Raw genomic sequence first — 17,675 nt, 5'->3', positions numbered from 1 at the left:
CCTCAACTCAAGAGATTCTTGTGCCTCAGCCTCCCGAGTAACTGGGACCACTGGTGCGCCACTGTGCCCGGCTAATTTTTGCATTTTTTTGTAGAGATGAGATCTCACCATGTTGCCCAGGCTGGTATGGTACTCCTGAGATCAAGTACTCCACCCACCTCAGCCTCCCAAAGTGCTGAGATTACAGGTGTGTCGTCACTGCACCAAGCCAATGAGGCACTCACTTCTGAATAAAGTACAAGCATTAGTAACATCTCCCCTGGTCTCTCCAGATTGGTTATGCTGCCACAACTGAATTCTAAATGGGTTAAGTATTATACAATTATTACTTAGGCTTCTTTGGTAGGTATCAAATAAAACACCCACCTAAATTCTTAAGAACCTTGTTAAATAGTGGCATTTACAAACTCTCTATACAGATTCTGACAGCACATTTCTATTGGAAGACTATGGAATCACAATGAGGAAGGTAGTACTATATAGATCAGCAGCTGGCTTAATTGGCTTCCTGTAACTTACTTATTAACAAATTAGGTTACAAAATACAAAGGCAACTTAATGAATCATCGTATTTGGCATTGAACTCAAAGCTGAATTGTGTGAATTGTGAGGTGCTTTCCATAATTCAACTTGCTTAATTACCCATATGAATGAATCATTCATACCTCAAGCCTGCTAACACTTTTGGATACCTGATGTTTATATAATAGTGATGTTCATTTGCTGAGTAAGGCATGAGTAGTTTCCTAGGTAAGCAGAAGCAGCCCTCAAGACAATCATAATGTGACGCAGTAACAACAGGGCTGTATTTTGAAGGCTCTAGAAACCAAAGACATGTATTTCAAGAGCCAAGTTACTTTTTTTTCTTTTACCACTTATCCTCAAGTTCTACAAGTTACTTACACTGCATCAATTCAAATACATTTGGTTATTAGATGTCTATTTTTTAAAGATGGACAAGATAAAATTGTGTAAATTTACAAGAAGTAATGCAAACTGCTAATAATGCTTATTTAAAGGAGTTATTAAAGCAACAGCTTACTACCAACCCTAGGCTTCTGAAAAATGTGCACAGGTGGGAAAAGATATGGGCATAGCTCTTAGCATATTTTAACAACTGAAAATGTGGCAGGGAAAAAGTTTTTATTCTGAGAGTACAACCATCTTACTTTTGGGGTATTAAAATTACCTTTTATGAGATAATTCATTTTCAATGTTATTTGACAAAATTCAAAGTTGGTCATTCATTTTAGTCTCCTCATTTTTAGTAAATTTGCCTCCTGTAAAATCTAAGTTATGGGAACCACTAGAACATGTGTGAAAACAAGTTGCTGTGAGATGCAGTGATAGATTTTACAAAAAGAAAAGCATTTCATGAACACAGATCAGGATATCCAAAATTTTGGTGAGGTGGATTTTTTCCAAAGTCTGGTGACCAACTGTGGAAAAATAATTGGTTAATCTGACAGTGAGGCCCCTTAACAGTGTTGAAGAAAATGTATCCGAAAAAGCACCCAGAGTCAAAGAAGTGAGAGCAATGCTGTATTTATCCCCCACTGACATGTGAGGAAAGAACAACAATTTTGGACATACACCTTGTAAAACTTCTCAAAAACCAGACTACATTTCTAACTCTAAAATACATGTTGCTGGTCATGAAGATGTTACGATCATATAATTGAACCTACTGACATTACATGTAATAAATTAAAAACCCAAGTACCATGCTTAGTGTAGTGTCTGGTACATACAAGTGCCCAATAACAATTAGTTTTATTTCTAGAAGGATTACCTCTGTCTGCCTCTTGTACATTCTTATAAAAAGAAAGCAAAGTGAACTGAATAAACTGTATCTTAAATAGACTAAAGAAAAGCTTTTGTATTTGTCTTTTCTCAACTAAGCAGTTTCCAGAGTGCCTAGCAAGGTCTCAGAAACGCACTCAGTGAAGGGCGTTAAATGGTAACTCTTTTACAACAGAAAGGATTCCCTACAGAGCCCAGCAGAGGCAGAGCACTATGTTGCCCAGCCTGGCCTTGAACTCCTGGGCTCTTGTACTGCAGCCATCCTCCCACCTCAATCTTCCCAGCAGTTGGGACTACAGGCCTGTGCCATGGCACCTGGCTAAGGATAGCTATTACGAGAGTAGTAATGTAAGATGAAACTAAAAAGATTCATAATAGTAGAATTAAAAAGCACAAAAATTTAAAGATTCTCCAGTATGTTTATTATTTCACAAACTTTTTTGTACAGTTGACCCTTACACACGGGTTTGAACTGGGTGGGTACACTTACGCGCATACTTTTTTCAATCAAATGCAGGTGAGGTCACACAGATCAGCATTTGTGCATGGGATGTGAAACTCGTGTACGGAGGGTCAACTGGAGGGCCAACTTTTCTACATATGGGTTCTGCAAGACTTTCTGTGGGACTTGAGTATGGGCAGATTTTGGTATATGTGTGGCCCTGGAACCAGTCCCCAGCGTATACAAGGGATGACTGTATTTTAATGGTTTATAGTGTTAAAAAGAGAAAAATGTCCACATAAACACAATTTTGAACACTGAACTATTTTAATATGAATTAATGTCTCATGTTTATTACCAATTGATCTTCAAATTGCAGCAGCCCATGAGTTTGGTTGTAAGTGTTCTTGCCATTCCACCCCAGCTGTCACTGAGTCAAACAGTTTAAAATATACACACACACACACACAGACACAAGCCTTTTGTAAAGTAAACAAATCTTTTATACTGTAAATAACTGTTCCTCAATGGAACTTTTTGTATCCAGTTTACTTCTTTTCTAAAGCTGGGATATTCATATTAAATACACAACAATCTCTATAAAGCAAAGAGTCTATCTCTGTGAAAACACAAGTAATTCTTGATGGCAATATTTTTCTTAATTCACCTAACCAAATGCAGTTTGGAAGGCCAAAACGAGAAAAAAACACTTCAGATTATCAAAACCAAAAGAGATATGAAAAAATAACATATTTAACAATGTAGGTGGGAATTTTAAATACAAGATCCTGTTGAAAATATTGATATTCAAAGAAACAAACAGCTTTGGATCCATAGCCACAATTTAGGTTTTCCTAGATTAAAATCAGAAGTGATTTTATTGTTGGAAGATACATTAATTCTTTGAAGTCAGAATAAGAGGCTTGACAATTTAATTTCTAATTAAGTGACTGAATAGACAAAGGATCAAATACAAACAGTAGTGCAGGAAGAAAATAAATTGGAAGAAATAATTGTTCAACCAGTAGTAATAATTAAGACCACCATTTAAAAATTTTCTATACACAAAGAATGAGAAAATATTGTTATAATATTATTATTATACTTCTTTCTTCTTCAGTATTAGTGGACCCACATTATCTCCTGTCAATTCATTGTGTTTATTATGTGAACCATCGCAGGCAGGAAACTAAAAAGAAAAAAGAATTACAAGCGTTATTTTTAAAATATGATTCATTAGGTAGAAAAATTTGTGAAATGCTCTCAGAAAGAAAGCATATCACTTGCTAAAAAAAATCAGATCGTTTTCCTGAGTAATAGTTACATTCTACATCCAACTGAACCATATTCAAAATCTAACAATTTAAAGTTACTTCATTATTTGGTTTAGATTTTAAATAAAAACCTATGAATGAGTCCATATGAGTGATTAAAATAGACAACAGGTTTAAAAGGGAATCGAATAAGTTTTTGGTCATTTGTGGAGCTTAAAATTTGAGCTCACCTATTGCTTAATTTTAAAACAATGGAATTTAATTCAAAATAAATTATAATTTTTTCTTGCTATAAAACTCATGCATACCACACAATTTTTGAAAACAAAAATATATTTTAGGCTGGTGCGGTAGTTTACGCCTGTAATCCCAACACTTTCGGAGGCAGAGGTAGACAAATCACTTGACATCAGGAGTTCAAGACTAGTCTGGCCAACATGGTAAAATGCCATCTCTAACTAAAAATACAAAAGTTAGCTGGGCGTGGTGGCATACGCCTGTGTCTCGGGTACTTGGGAGGCTGAGGTGGGAGAATTCCTTGAACCCAGGAGGTGGAGGTTGCAGTGAGCTGAGATCATGCCATCACACTTCAGCCTGAGTGACAGAGCAAGACTCTGTCCCCCGCAAAAATAAATAAAGAATAAATAAAAATAAATTTTAAAAAATTCACTCATAACCCATCCAGATATACGTAATAATAATTAACAGTTTGGTATATTTTTTCCTATGCATTTACTGTGTGTATTCTTTTTTTTCTTTTTTTTGTGAGACAGTCTCGCCTTGTCGCCCAGGCTGGAGTGCAGTGGCGTGATCTTGGCTCACTGCAACCTCTGCCTCCTGGGTTCAAGTGATTCTCCTGCCTCAGCCTCCTGAGTAGCTGGGACTACAGGTGCATGCCACCACGCCTGGCTAATTTTTTTTGTATTTTTTAGTAGAGACGGGGTTTCACCATGTTGGTCAGGCTGTTCTCGAACCCCTGACCTCGTGATCCACCTGCCTCGGCCTCCCAAAGTGCTGGGATTACAGGCATGAGCCACCGCGCCTGGCCTGCGTGTATTCGTTTTTTAAACAAAATTGGGATCACACTGTAATATGCTTTCTTACTCATATCAGGATCTCATGTCATTATATATCCTTTAAAAACATGATCATTCCCTTTTTATCAGATATTTAGTTTATAAAAATTTTGCTATTACAAAGGATGCTGTGATGAGCAATACTGTATTAAAAACCTCAAATAATCTATGATCAAGTACAAGAAACAGATTTTGTCAACTACTTATAGTACTTATCACTCCAAACTCCTTCCCACATTAAAAATCATCTATAATTGAGGCTATCATTTACTACCTCATATTATTAAAGCAGTTTACATATATCATCTCCTTCTCAAAGATATGTAATGTGGATGTATCAGGTTAAAACACACCCTGAAGATTAGAGATTAAAAATTAAGTAACTTGTCCAACCAAACTCACACTGTGACAAGTATATTTGACCACTATTTACTATGACACCAAAGCTTTTTTCCATTAAACCTTAGGTCCTCTCTCAAAGAATGTGTATTTTAAAATACATGTTACTCTACAGAAATGCCAAACATTGCGAAGGCATTAGGTTTTTATTCTTCTTTGCTGCTCCAACTTTTCTAATGTAGGTAGTATCTATCATGACATGAAAACTTCAATTTAGGAATATGGTCTTTCAATACCAAATATTACAGAAAATTCTCTCATCTTAAAGAACTTCAAAACTGGGGATTTAAGAGGCGAAACAATCCTAGCACTGCAAAATTTTAGTGTACACATAAACAGACATCTTACCGTTTTAGAACGCCAACACCTACAATAAGCTGCTTTAGTAAGACACAAATCTTCAATGTTTATTTCATTCACTACTTTCGGATTTTCCTTTTGTATTTTAAGATTAATCAAGCTATCCTTCTGTTGTTTCTTCTTCGGGAGGAATGGACGAACTGCAAGGTAGCCAAGAAGTGCGAGTACACCAAGGAAAGGCAATAACCGAAGCCATTCTGAAACTAAACATGTAGATTTGTCAGAATCTGCAGTGCTCTTGGAAAAGAATTCAAAATAGCATGTCTAGTTTCATCCTTGAGCTTATTCTTTGTTACTTTTTACATTAATTCCTTTTTAATGGATCCACAAAACTCTGAATAAATAACACAATAAAGCCAGCTCTACCAAAGACCACCTTACTTTATTTATAATTTGAGACCAGTGAAACTAGAAACCTAACTTTTCAGAAATAGGTTCCATTTCAAATATCCTATCTCATTGTCTACATCAAGTCTATTTGTGTTTGTCTATTTTTATTTTAGGAATTATGATCACTATAACTATAAACAAAATTCAATGTATATTTTATAAGTTAAGAAAACATTTTATCTCCTTAATACTATGTCAAAATCATACAACAGAATATCTGCAGAATTTTTACCACTGATTCATAATATCAGAGAGAACATATCCTCTGATGCTTTAAGGTACATTTTTGGTAAATGTTGCTAAAGAACACTGAAATTTTGTGTAAAAGCTACTATTTTAAAGAACAAATTGAAACCTTCTATGTTGAATGTTCTCATTTTAAGATACATCTAATTCCATAAACTTCATTTAAAGCCTTTTGGAATACCTACCCTGTCTTAAGGGGACAGGGAATATAAGTGATACAAATGAAACAGTCCCTATGCATGTGGACACAAAAATACCAGGAAACCAAGATAAACATTTCAACATACATTTATCAAATGTCTGCTGGCACCCTGCCTCTGCTGGGCTTTTTTCTGTTCTTATAGAATTATCAGTTAACTTCCTTCACTGAATGCCTAATCTGATACCTTGCTAGGCACTATGTGGAAATAGCTTAGTTGAGAAAAGAGAAAAACAGAAAATAATATGCTAACTCATGCTAATAAACATTAAAGATAAATGAACAGGTTATGCTAAGAGTATAAGGGCACTAGCTCATTTAACACTATGTTAGCTTAAACAACTATATGTGGTAGGTATCATTATTGTCCCCATTTTACATGTGAGAAAACTGTAGCCTAAGCAGGTTTAGTCCAGGACACCCTAAATCCAAAGCCTGTTGTCAGTTATCATGAATCAAACCCAATAGATCTAAAATTAAAATCTGTGCCTATCTTGGTAAAACTACTCTCAGGAGATAATAGTACTATTTAACTATTGAAAGAAAGACAATATGAACTCTTCCAAAATGGAATTATTTTTGATATAACATCATGCCAAAGAAATCTAAATGAAAAAACCTATTTATCTACCATTTTCATAGATAGCACCTATAAGAGTGGCTGGCAAAAAAGACACAATAAATGGTAGCTTTTATTCAGAGATTATAGAGATTGGTGAGGAAGTACTAGCAACTCCTTTGAAAAAAATATTTTGCCAAATAACTTGACAATGCTATACGGGCAAAAATCTTCAGGAATATAATCTTGTAGTTACCAGAATAAAACTCTGTAAAAGTATGAACTTTGTCTGCCATGCTGGCTGTTACATTCTCATAACCAAAGTGGAGACACTCCAAATAAGTTCTTTGAGTGAATTAAAGCTCTGGAGATAACACAGAACTGTTTTTGGGGGGAGAAGGAGGCCTATGTATGAGATCTGTGCTATTCAATATGGGCACCACTAGCCATACTGTTTAGATTTGTACCCAACAGACTTGTAGAAACTGTCTTGAAATAACAGTTTATTACTTATAGTTCCCAAGAGGAGAGGATACACTATGCAATGCAGGGCCACATGAGAGGTACTAGGGTTGATCAGGAGGAAGAAAGAGGAAAGGGAAAAAGCACGGGCACAGGCCTTTATTGTGGTTTCCATGGAAAAGGCAAGGCAGGAAACTGTTCAGGAATGGCTAGCTTGAATAATTTCAGTGGGTTCTGGGCAAAAGTAGTGGTCTCTAGTCGTCTCCTACCTGTCCCTGGGGTGATTTAGGGCAGGAGAAATATTGACTGGACAAATACTGACTTCATGTGTAAGGGTTAGATAAAGGAGGTGGTTGGGGGCATGGGCTTTGGATTGGTTGGTTTGCATATGAAAGGCATGCTCACAGGCAAGTTATTTAGTATCTCTAGGAATTAAATTGTCTCCACAGCCAACAAGGCTCCTAAGATATTAAAGCATAATAAAATACAGAAAATTGAAAACACGGTTAATATACACATGTGGGTGTGGTGGCTCATGCCTATAATCCCAACACTTTGGGAGGCTGAGGAGGGCAGATCACGAGGTTAGGAGTTCAAGACCAGCCTGGCCAACATGGCAAAACCCCGTCTCTAATAAAAACACAAAAAATTATCCAGGCGTGGTGGCAGGTGCCTGTAATTCCAGCTACTTGGGAGGCTGAGGCAGGAGAATCACTTGAATTCAGGAGGCAGGGGTTGCAGTGAGCCGAGATCGTGCCATTGCACTCCAGCCTGGGTGACAAGAGCAAGACTCTGTCTCAAAAACAAAACAAAACAAAACAAACATGTGGCTATTCACATGTAAATAAATTAAAATTAAGTAAAATATAAAATGCTGTTTCTAAGACACATTGGTAACCTTTCAGAGGCTCAATAGCTAGCTACATGTGACTACTGACTACCATATTGAACAGTACAGAGAACATTTCCATTACCACAAAGTTTTACTGGACAGTGCTACTATAGATCATTGGCTCTATAAGGTGCCATCTCCACAGAATGGCAAGGCTACCTTTCCAGCTTCAACTTCCACAAACATGGTCTCTTCATGTACCTGAGGCCAGCCAAAGCTACTGTCTAGTAAGCAGCCTTTTTGAGTTCTTTGCATATGGAGTTCCTTCTGTTTTATCTGACTAATTATCTTAGATTGCAATTGGCCCCAGCATCCAGTATGTAACTCGAAATAGCAGTCATTAAATGTTTGTTCAATGTAGAATAACATTAAGTATTATTGTACATATTACAATATTTTAGAAGTCATAAGAGCTTAAATTTATCAAAAAGCGAGTGAATGGGAACGCAAAGATGAAAATCTTATTTATTTATTTTTGAGACAGGGTTTCACTTCCATTGCCCAGGCTGGAGTGCAGTGGTGTGCTCTTGGTCACTACCACCTCCACCTCCCGGGTGCAAGCTATCCTCCTGCCTCAGCCTCCCAAGTAACTAAAACTGCAGGAGCACACCACAACGTCTGGCTAATTTTTGTATTTTTAGTAGAGATGTGGTTTCACCATGTTGGCCAGGCTGGTCTCAAACTCCTGACCTCAAGTGATCCGCCTGCCTCAGCCCCCCAAAGTCCTGGGATTACAGGTGTGAGCCACCATGCCTGGTTGAAAACCTTAACGTTAGACTCTTAAATATAGCATTTCCTATCTTAACCCACAAACCTCAAGAACAAATGGTATTACTACTGTTTTAAAATCCACTTCAGAAAATATTCTTTTGAACACTTAATTCCTTGGTAAAACACTATGCTTAAAAATACAATAATGAGAGGTACTATTACCTCCTACAACAAAGTAATAACTTACCAAAGTCTTAACGTAATCTACTTTTTAAAGATAACCAACTACAATTTAACTACTGAAAAACTTTATACATGAAAGCAATACAGCTTGAAAAGCTCAATTCAAATGACTGTAAGTACATTTATTCAGGCTGTTTTTGTACTGATACATAATAACTGTACATATTTATGGGGTACATGTGATATTTTGCTATATGCATACATGCATATGATGTGCAATGATCAACTCAGTGTAACTGGGATATTCGTCACCTCATTTATCATTTATTTATATTGAGAACATTCCAAATTTTCTCTCCTAGCTATTTTGAAATATACACTAAAATTACTGATAACAATAGTCACCCTATTATGCTATTGAATACTAGAACTTTTTCTATATAACCGTACTATAGTGCCCATTAACCAACCTCTCTTCATTCTCTCCCTCCCTACCCTTCCTGGCCTCTGGTAACTACCATTTGACTATCTCCATGAGATCAACTTTTTTAGTTCCCACATATGAATGAGTACATAGAATATTTCTCTGTCAATTAAGGCTGATTTTATATGAAGAAAGATAAAATACAGAAGAATCAAACAAGAAACTTAAAAAAAATTTTAAATGTGCTAGTCTCTATAGATCTGTTTGATATATGTTCAGCTATTACAGATATTTTAGATACTTTGAAAGGAAAATATTACTAACTGTAAATAATGTGCAAAAATTTTTTTTTTTTTTTTTTTTTTTGAGACAGAGTCTCGCTCTGTTTCCCAGGCTGGAGTGTCGTGTTAGCTCACTGCAACCTCCACTGCCCGGGTTCAAGCGATTCTCGTGCCTCAGTGACCTCCCGAGTAGCTGGGATTATAGGCGCACGCCACCAGGCCCAGCTAATTTTTGTATTTTAGTAGAGATGGGGTTTCACCGTGTTGGTCAGGTTGGTCTCAAGCTCCTGACCTCAGGTGATCCACCCACCTTGGCCTCTCAAAGTGCTGGGATTACAGGCGTGAGCCACCGTGCCTGACCAAATAAAATAATTTAAAATAATTTTTTTTTTTAATGAGATAGTCTCACTCTGTCACCCAGGCTGGAGTGCAGTGGCATGATCTTGGCTCACTGCAACCTCTGCCTCCCAGGTTCAAGTGATTCTTGTGCCTCCGCCACCCAAATAGCTGGGATTATGGACGTGCGCCACCACACCAAGCAAATTTTTGTATAAAATAATGTATTTTATTCAGCATATTATTTATTTTTGTCTTAGGATTATAAAAAATAACATTTATGTATTTATTTGGTAAATGTATCTCTTTTTTGGTATGTAAATACATAGGCTGTAAATGCTTAAAAAATAAGGCTATATTGCATTTTTCACTTAATGGTATGTCAGATTATTATATTATTTCCCCAATTCCTTAATATCAGTTGGAAACATAAATTTTAATGGCTGCATCTACCTATCATGTTCCCCACTCACAATATAAGAGATACAAGGGGGCTGGGCTTGGTGGCTTACGCCTGTAATCCCAGCACTAAGGGAGGCTGAGGTGGGCAGATCACTTGAGGTCAGGAGTTCATGACCAGCCTGGCCAACATGGTGAAATCCCAACTCTACTAAAAATACAGAAAATTAGCTGGGCATGGTGGCACGTGCCTGTAATCCCAGCTACTCAGGAGGCTGAGGCAGGAGAATCACTTAAATCCCGGAAGTGGAAGTGGCAGTGAGGTAAGATCTCACCACTGCACTCCAGCCTCGGAGATAGAGAAGAGACTCTATCTCAAAAAAATAAAAAAAAATAAAAAATAAAAAGAAAAAGAGAGATACAAGGGCAGGGACCTTATTTGTCTGATCATCTGTGTCCCCAGTGTCTATATAACGTCTGGCTCAATTTATTTAACTTACTTTTGAAGTGTTTAATTTACAGTTCAGTTTATTGAGCTTTGTGCTTTTTGTTTGTTTGTTTTTGAGATGGAGTCTCACTCTGTCGCCCAAGCTAGAGTGCAGTGGCATGATCTTGGCTCACTGCAACCTCTGCCTCCCGGGTTCAAGCGATTCTCCTGCCTCAGCCTTCTGAGTCACTAGGATTACAGGTGCCTGCCAAAACGCCCTGCTAATTTTTGTATTTTTAGTAGAGATGGGGTTTCACCATGTTGGCCAGGCTGGTCTCAAACTCCCATCTGCCTGCCTCAGCCTCCCAAAGTGCTGAGATTACAGGCGTTAGCCACCGCACCTGGCCAAGCTTTGTGTTTGTGAAGCGCTCAGTTTGATGAGTTTTGTAACTATATGGACCTATAAACACCACCTAAGACAAAATACATTTCCATTGCCCCAGAAAGTTTGCTCTTGTAGTACTTTTCCAATCAATCCCCCCCCTTTCTGATTTTTATTAAGTGCTTACTAAACATTTTCTGAAAGAATAAATCAAGTTCTCGTTAAACAAATTTTTACTATATAATTATTACTATAAAAATTAAATATTTACTACATAATTATTAAGTATCTACTAATATGGTTTGGCTCTGTGTCCCCATCCAAATCTCATCTCAAATTGTAATCCCATAATCCCCACATCAAGGGAGGAACCTGGTGGTTGGTGATTAAATCATCAAGGCAATCTCCCCCATGCTGTTCTCCTGATAGTGAGTTCTCATGAGATCTGGTTTTAAAATGGGCTCTTCCTGCTTTGCTCTTCACTCTTCTCTCCTGCCTCGTGAAAAAGGTGCCCCTTCCACCATAATTGTAAGTTTCCTGAGGCCTCCATAGTCACGCGTAACTGTGAGTCAATTAAACTTATTTCTTTTATAAATTACCCAGTTTGGGGTAGTATTTTTATTTTATGTTTTTATTTCTTTTATAGCAGTGTGAAAGCTAATACAGTAAATTGCTACAACAGAGAGTTGGGTACTGCTATAAAGATACCCGAAAATGTGGAAGCAATTTTGGAACTGGGTAACTGGCAGAGGTTGGAACACTTTGGAGGGCTCAGAAGACAGTAAGATGTGGGAAAGTCTGGAACTTCCTAGAGACTTATTGAATGGTTTTGACCAAAATGCTGACAGTGATATGGACAATAACATCCAGGCTGACGTGGTCTCAGCTGGAGATGAGGAACTTACTGGGAAATGGAGCAAAGGTCACTCTTGCTATGCTTTAGCAAACAGACTGGTGGCATTTTGCCCCTGCCCAAGACACTGATGAAACTTGAGAGATGACCTGAAATCGGAACTTAGGTTTAAAAGGGAAGCAGAGCATAAAAGTTTGGAAAATTTGCAGTCTGATGATGCAACAGAAAAGAAAAACTCAGCTGGGTGCTGGTGGCTCATGCCTGTAATCCCAGCACTTTGGGAGGCTGAGGCGGGCGGATCATGAGGTCAAGACATCGAGACCGTCCTGGCCAACATGGTGAAACCCCGTCTCTACTAAAAATACAAAATTAGCTGGGCATGGTGGTGCACACCTGTAGTTCTACTCGGGAGGCTGAGGCAGGAGAATCACTTGAACCCAGGAGGCGGAGGTTGCAGCAAGCTGAGATTGTGTCACTGCACTCCAGCTTGGGTGACAGTGCGAGACTCTGTCCCCCTCCTTCCCCCCGCCCCCCCAAAAAAAAGAAAAACCCATTTTCTGGGGAGAAATTCAAGCTGGCTGCAGAAATTTGCGTAAGTAACAAGGAGCCAAATATTAATTGCCAAGACAATGGGGAAAATGTCTCCAGGACATGTCAGAGGTCTTCACAGCAGGCCCTTCCATCACAGGCCCAGAGGCCTAGAAGGAAAAAATGGTTTTGTGGGCCAGGCCCAGGGCTTTGCTGCTTTGTGCAGTATTGGGACTTGATGCCCTGTGTCCCAGCCATGGCTAAAAGGGGCCAACATACAGCTTGAGCCACTGCTTCAGAGGGAGCAAGCCGCAAGCCTTGGTGGCTTCCATGTGGTGTTGGGCCTGCAGGTGCATAGAAGTCTAGAATTGAGGTTTGGGAACTTCACCCTAGATTTCAAAGGATGTATGGAAACACCTGGATGTCCAGGCAGAAGTCTACTGCAGGGGTGGAGCCTTCATGGAGAACCTCTGCTAGGGCAGTGCAAAGGGGAAATGTGGGGTTGGAGCCCTCACACAGAGTCCCCACTGTGTCACTGCCTAGCAGAGCCATGAGAAGGCGGCTACCTGCTCCAGACCCCAGAATGGTATATCTAACAACAGCTTGCACCATGCATCTGGAAAAGCTGCAGGCACTCGATGCCAGCCCTTGAAGGAGCTGCCCAAGGCCATGGGAGCCTACCCCTGGCATCAGTGTTCTCCAGATGTGACATGGGGTCAAGGAGAACATTTTGGAGCTTTATGATTTAATGACTGCCCCACTGGATTTCAGACTTGCATGGGCCCTGTGGCCCTTCTGTTTTGGCCAATTTTGCCCATTGGGAATAGGTGTATTTACCCAATGCCTGTACTGCCATTGTATCTTAAAAGGAACTAACTTATGTTTTATTTTACTGGCTCATAGGTGGAAGGGACTTGCCTTGTTTCAGATGAGACTCTGTACTGTGGACTTTTGAGTTAATGATGAAATGAATTAAGACTCTGGAGGACTGTTGGGAAGGCATGATTGATTTTGAAATGCAAAATGAATGTGAAATTTGGGAGGAGCCAGGGGTGGAATAATATGGCTTGGCTCTGTGTCCCCACCCAAATCTCACCTCTTATAATCCCCATAATATCCACATGTTGAGGGAGGAAACTGGTGGGAGGTGATTGGATCATGGGAGTGGTTTTCCCCATGCTGTTCGCATGAGATCTGGTTTTATAAGGGGCTCTTGCCCTTTCACTCCTCACTCTTCTCTCTCCAGCCTCCTTGTGAAGAAGGTGTCTGCGCTCCCTTCTACCATGACCGTAAGTTTCCTAAGGCCTACCTAGCCATGCAGAACTGTGAGTCAACTAAACCTCTTTCCTTTATAAATTACCCATTCTTGGGTATTATCTTTTTTTTTTTTTTCCAGATGGAGTCTTACTCTGTCACCATGCTGGAGTGCAGTGGCGTGATCTTGGCTCACTGCAATCTCCACCTCACGGGTTCAAGTGATTCTCCTGCCTCAGCCTCCTGAGTAGCTGGGATTACAGGTGTGCGTCACCACACCCAGCTAATTTTTTTGTATTTTTAGTACAGATGGGGTTTCACCATGTTGACCAGGATGGTCTCGATCTCCTGACCTCGTGATCTGCCCACCTTGGCCTCTCAAAGTACTGGGATTACAGGCATGAGCCACAGCACCTGGCCTCTTGAGTAGTTATCTTTATAGCAGTGTGAAAACAGACTAATACACCTACTATGGAGAGATACTGTGCTAAATGCAAATACAGTAGCTGTCTTATTTATATCTATGTAACCAGTGCTTAGTAATTTGCATATAACAGGACTTCAGTAAACAACTAATTCAGTTTATCTGTGGTATAAATCCAGATTTTCATATACTTGGAACCAGGTTTCTTTTGTCTGTAAAGCAGGAATAACAACTGTAAGCTCATTTGTTCAACAATATTTACTTAGTACCTACCACACTCCACAAATTGCACTATGTGGGGATACAGGCTAATAGATAAGGTCCCTTCTCTCATAGGGTATATATTTCAGAGGACAGAGACTATAAACAAGTGAACAAATAAACAAGATGATCACAGACTGTAGTAACTGTTATAAAGGAAATAAAGGATGACATAAGAGAAAAACTAACCTGGGGCAAAGCAGTAGGTTGGCTGCAATTTTAGGTAAGGGGTCAGGGAAGGTTTCTGAAAAAAGAACCTTTAAGCAGAGACCTAACGAATGAGAAGCCAGGAGCTCAAGCACTTGAGCACAGAATTTTCAAGGCACAAAGAAAAGAGTCTTCTAACTTCATAGGATTGCTGGGAGAAACGAATGAAGTAGGAACCCACTCAGTAAAAACTACAGAACACAATTCAAACTATTAATGCATTCTGCCTTAAAACTATATAGTTAGGTAAATATTTGTCTCCTCCCCAACTAAACAAAAAATCCCTAACTCCCTACCCTTTAACAGAGACTTACATAAACCAAGACCTCAGTAAGTTTTAGCCTAATTGAGTTTGTACTCCAATAAACTGGCATTTGAGATAATTCCTACAAGGTCTGGACTTATTCGTTTTTGTTCATGGCTTATGAATAATAACAGTGTAAGTTAAAATACAGGAAGACTACTTAAAATATTTAAGAAAAAAACTTTCAGCACCTTCTAAAATTGTAATACCTCACTCACATGTATCAGGTGATGGGACAGGTACTGAAGATACAAAAATTATAAAACACACTCCCTGTTAGAAAGGAGCTTGCCATTTAGTATGGAAGACAGACCTATAAAAGACGATCATAATACTGTGTACTATCAGCAATCATACAGAAGCAACGCAGAGGTACAAGTTATTCACTCTTTACTGGCATGAGCAAAAACTGTATAGGTTTTGATACTTAAATAGGTTTCTGAAAGATGAAGAGTACAGAAGTTCATGGGAATATGGGAGGAGGAGCTTCATTCCGTGCAGAGGAAGCTGCATAGGCAAAGGTACGGAGATATGACATGCATTAAGTGTCTGGGAAACTAAGCACCATAGTACTGTTAGAATTTAATGAAAGGGAGCTGTAGAACTGAGCAGGTGCCGTATGATGACAAACTCTGATATTCAACAGGTAAGTAAGAATCTAACCTGTGCATAATAGGAAACCACTGAAATATTTGAATATTAACCTAACTAGGAAATTGTTCACCTATGAAGTCACTCTGGTATCAGATGGAAGATGGATTAGAGGGCCACAGGAATAGCAGAGAGGGCTAGTGGAAGAAGACAAGGCAAGACAACCTGTTGAAAATCCATGGAAATGGTCTGGAAGAAAATAGTTTGAGATAAAACTAAGGTAGTGGCCATTAAAGCAGAGAAGAGAGAACAAATGTGAGCAGTAGTCTCTACTAGGATTCCCTAAACTGCAGAGAACAATGTGTTCGTGCTTGCATTTTCGTTTTCTTTTTTAGCTTAAAACAACAGAAATGTATTCACTCACAGTTCTAGTGGCGAGAAGTCCAAAATCAAGGTGTCAGCATGGTTGATTCCTTCTGGAGGATCTGAGGGAGAAGCTGTGGTGTCCCTTAGCTTGTAGGTCTATCACCCCAATCTCTGCCTCCATCTTCACATGGTGTTCTCCCTTTGTGTGTGCCCAAATTTCCTTTTTAAAATATTTTAATATAATTTCGACTTTTATTTTAGGTTGAGGAGGTAAATGTGCAGGTTTGTCATATGGGTATATTGTGTGATGCTGAGGTTTGGGATATGGCTGATCCTCTCACCTAGGTAGTGAGGATAGTACCCAATAGTCTTCAACCCTTGACCTCCTGCCTCCCTCCCCTTCAGCAGTTCCCAGTGTCTACTGTTGCCATCTTCATGTCCATGAATACACAATGTTTAGCTCCCAGTTGTAAGAATATGTGTTATTTGGTTTTCTGTTTCTGTGTTAATCTCCTTAGGATAATGGTCTCCAGCTGCATCCATATTGCTGCAAAGGATAAGATTTTGTTCATTTTTCTGTTTTGCCAATTTTTTTTTTTTTTTTGAAGACAGAGTCTTACTCTGTTGCCCAGGCTGGAGTGCAGTGGCACGATCTCAGCTCACTGTGACCTCTGCCTCCTGGGTTCAAGCGATTCTCCTGCCTTGGCCTCCTGAGTAGCTGAGAATACAAGTGTGCACTACCACACCCGGCTAATTTTTGCATTTTTAGTAGAGACGGGGTTTCACCATGTTGGCCAGGCTAGTCTCGTACTCCCAACCTCAAGTGATCTGCCCGCCTCAGCCTTCCAAAGCTGTGGGATTAAAGGCATGAGCCACACCGTACCTGGCCTGTTTTGCCAATTTTTAAATGTGAGTTGTTCATCTTCTTATCGAGCTCAATACTGAGCAAGGACCTAATATTCATATTGACTTTTACATCCCTTTTTTTTTTTTTTTTTTTGAGATGGTTTCGCTCTGCTGCCTAGGCTGGAATGTAGTGCCACGACTCAAGCAATTCTCTTGCCTCAGCCTTCCACGTATCCCACTATTAAGATAAATAACAGGACCAAAAAGGAAGAAGGAAAGAACCAGCACCATCAGAGAAACAAAATCTAGGCCACTCACAGTGGCTCACACCTGTAATTTCAGCACTTTGGGAGGCTGAGGTGAGTGGATAGCTTGAGCTCAGGAGCTCAAGACCAGCCTGGGCAACATGGCAAAACCCCGTCTCTAAAATAAGATACAAAAAAATGAGCCAGGTGTGGTAGCGTGCACCTGTAGTACCAGCTACTCAAGAGGTTGAGGTGGGAGGATGGCTTGAGCTTGTGAAGTCAAGGCTGCAATGAGTGGGTAGAGATCATGAAACCTGCACTCCAGCCTGGGCAACAGAGTGAAACCCTTTCTCACAAAAGAAAACCAAAATCTAGTCAGAAAAGAAAATTTCAAAGCAACTTGAATAGCTGATTTGGTCAGGCTTTGTGTCCCCACTGAAATCTCATCTTGAATTATAATCCCCATAATCCCGTGTCAAGGGAAAGACCAGGTAGAGGTAATTGGATTATGGGTGTGGTATCCCCCATGCTATTCTGGTGATAGTGAGTGA

At 39.3% G+C, this 17,675-nt stretch overlaps 2 protein-coding genes across 3 annotated transcripts in view; one reads left to right on the top strand and one right to left on the bottom strand.

Annotated features, from left to right (window-relative positions):
- The window catches only part of SLC9B1 (solute carrier family 9 member B1), a 143,657-nt gene extending 126,636 nt beyond the window's left edge, over nt 1-17,021 (top strand). The window contains exon 12 of one of the 2 annotated variants that reach the window (XM_055111670.2): nt 14,023-17,021. In XM_055111670.2, coding sequence (XP_054967645.1) covers nt 14,023-14,127 — 105 coding nt within the window. In that variant the 3' untranslated portion in view covers nt 14,128-17,021. Of the gene's footprint in view, nt 1-94; nt 1,857-14,022 lie in introns of those variants that run through there. The other variant, XM_055111672.2, reaches the window with a different exon arrangement.
- The window catches only part of CISD2 (CDGSH iron sulfur domain 2), a 60,682-nt gene continuing 45,209 nt past the window's right edge, over nt 2,203-17,675 (bottom strand). Inside the window, exons 2-3 of the mRNA XM_008955341.5 lie at nt 5,343-5,557; nt 2,203-3,434 (exon numbers count right to left, since the gene is read on the bottom strand). Coding sequence (XP_008953589.1) covers nt 3,345-3,434; nt 5,343-5,557 — 305 coding nt within the window. The 3' untranslated portion in view covers nt 2,203-3,344. The remainder of the gene's footprint in view (nt 3,435-5,342; nt 5,558-17,675) is intronic.

Source organism: Pan paniscus, chromosome 3, assembly GCF_029289425.2.
Source record: "Pan paniscus chromosome 3, NHGRI_mPanPan1-v2.0_pri, whole genome shotgun sequence".
Classification (NCBI taxonomy): Eukaryota; Metazoa; Chordata; class Mammalia; order Primates; family Hominidae; genus Pan; species Pan paniscus.
Note: the sequence above shows the minus strand (reverse complement) of the source record. Positions and strands in the feature narration are given on the sequence as shown.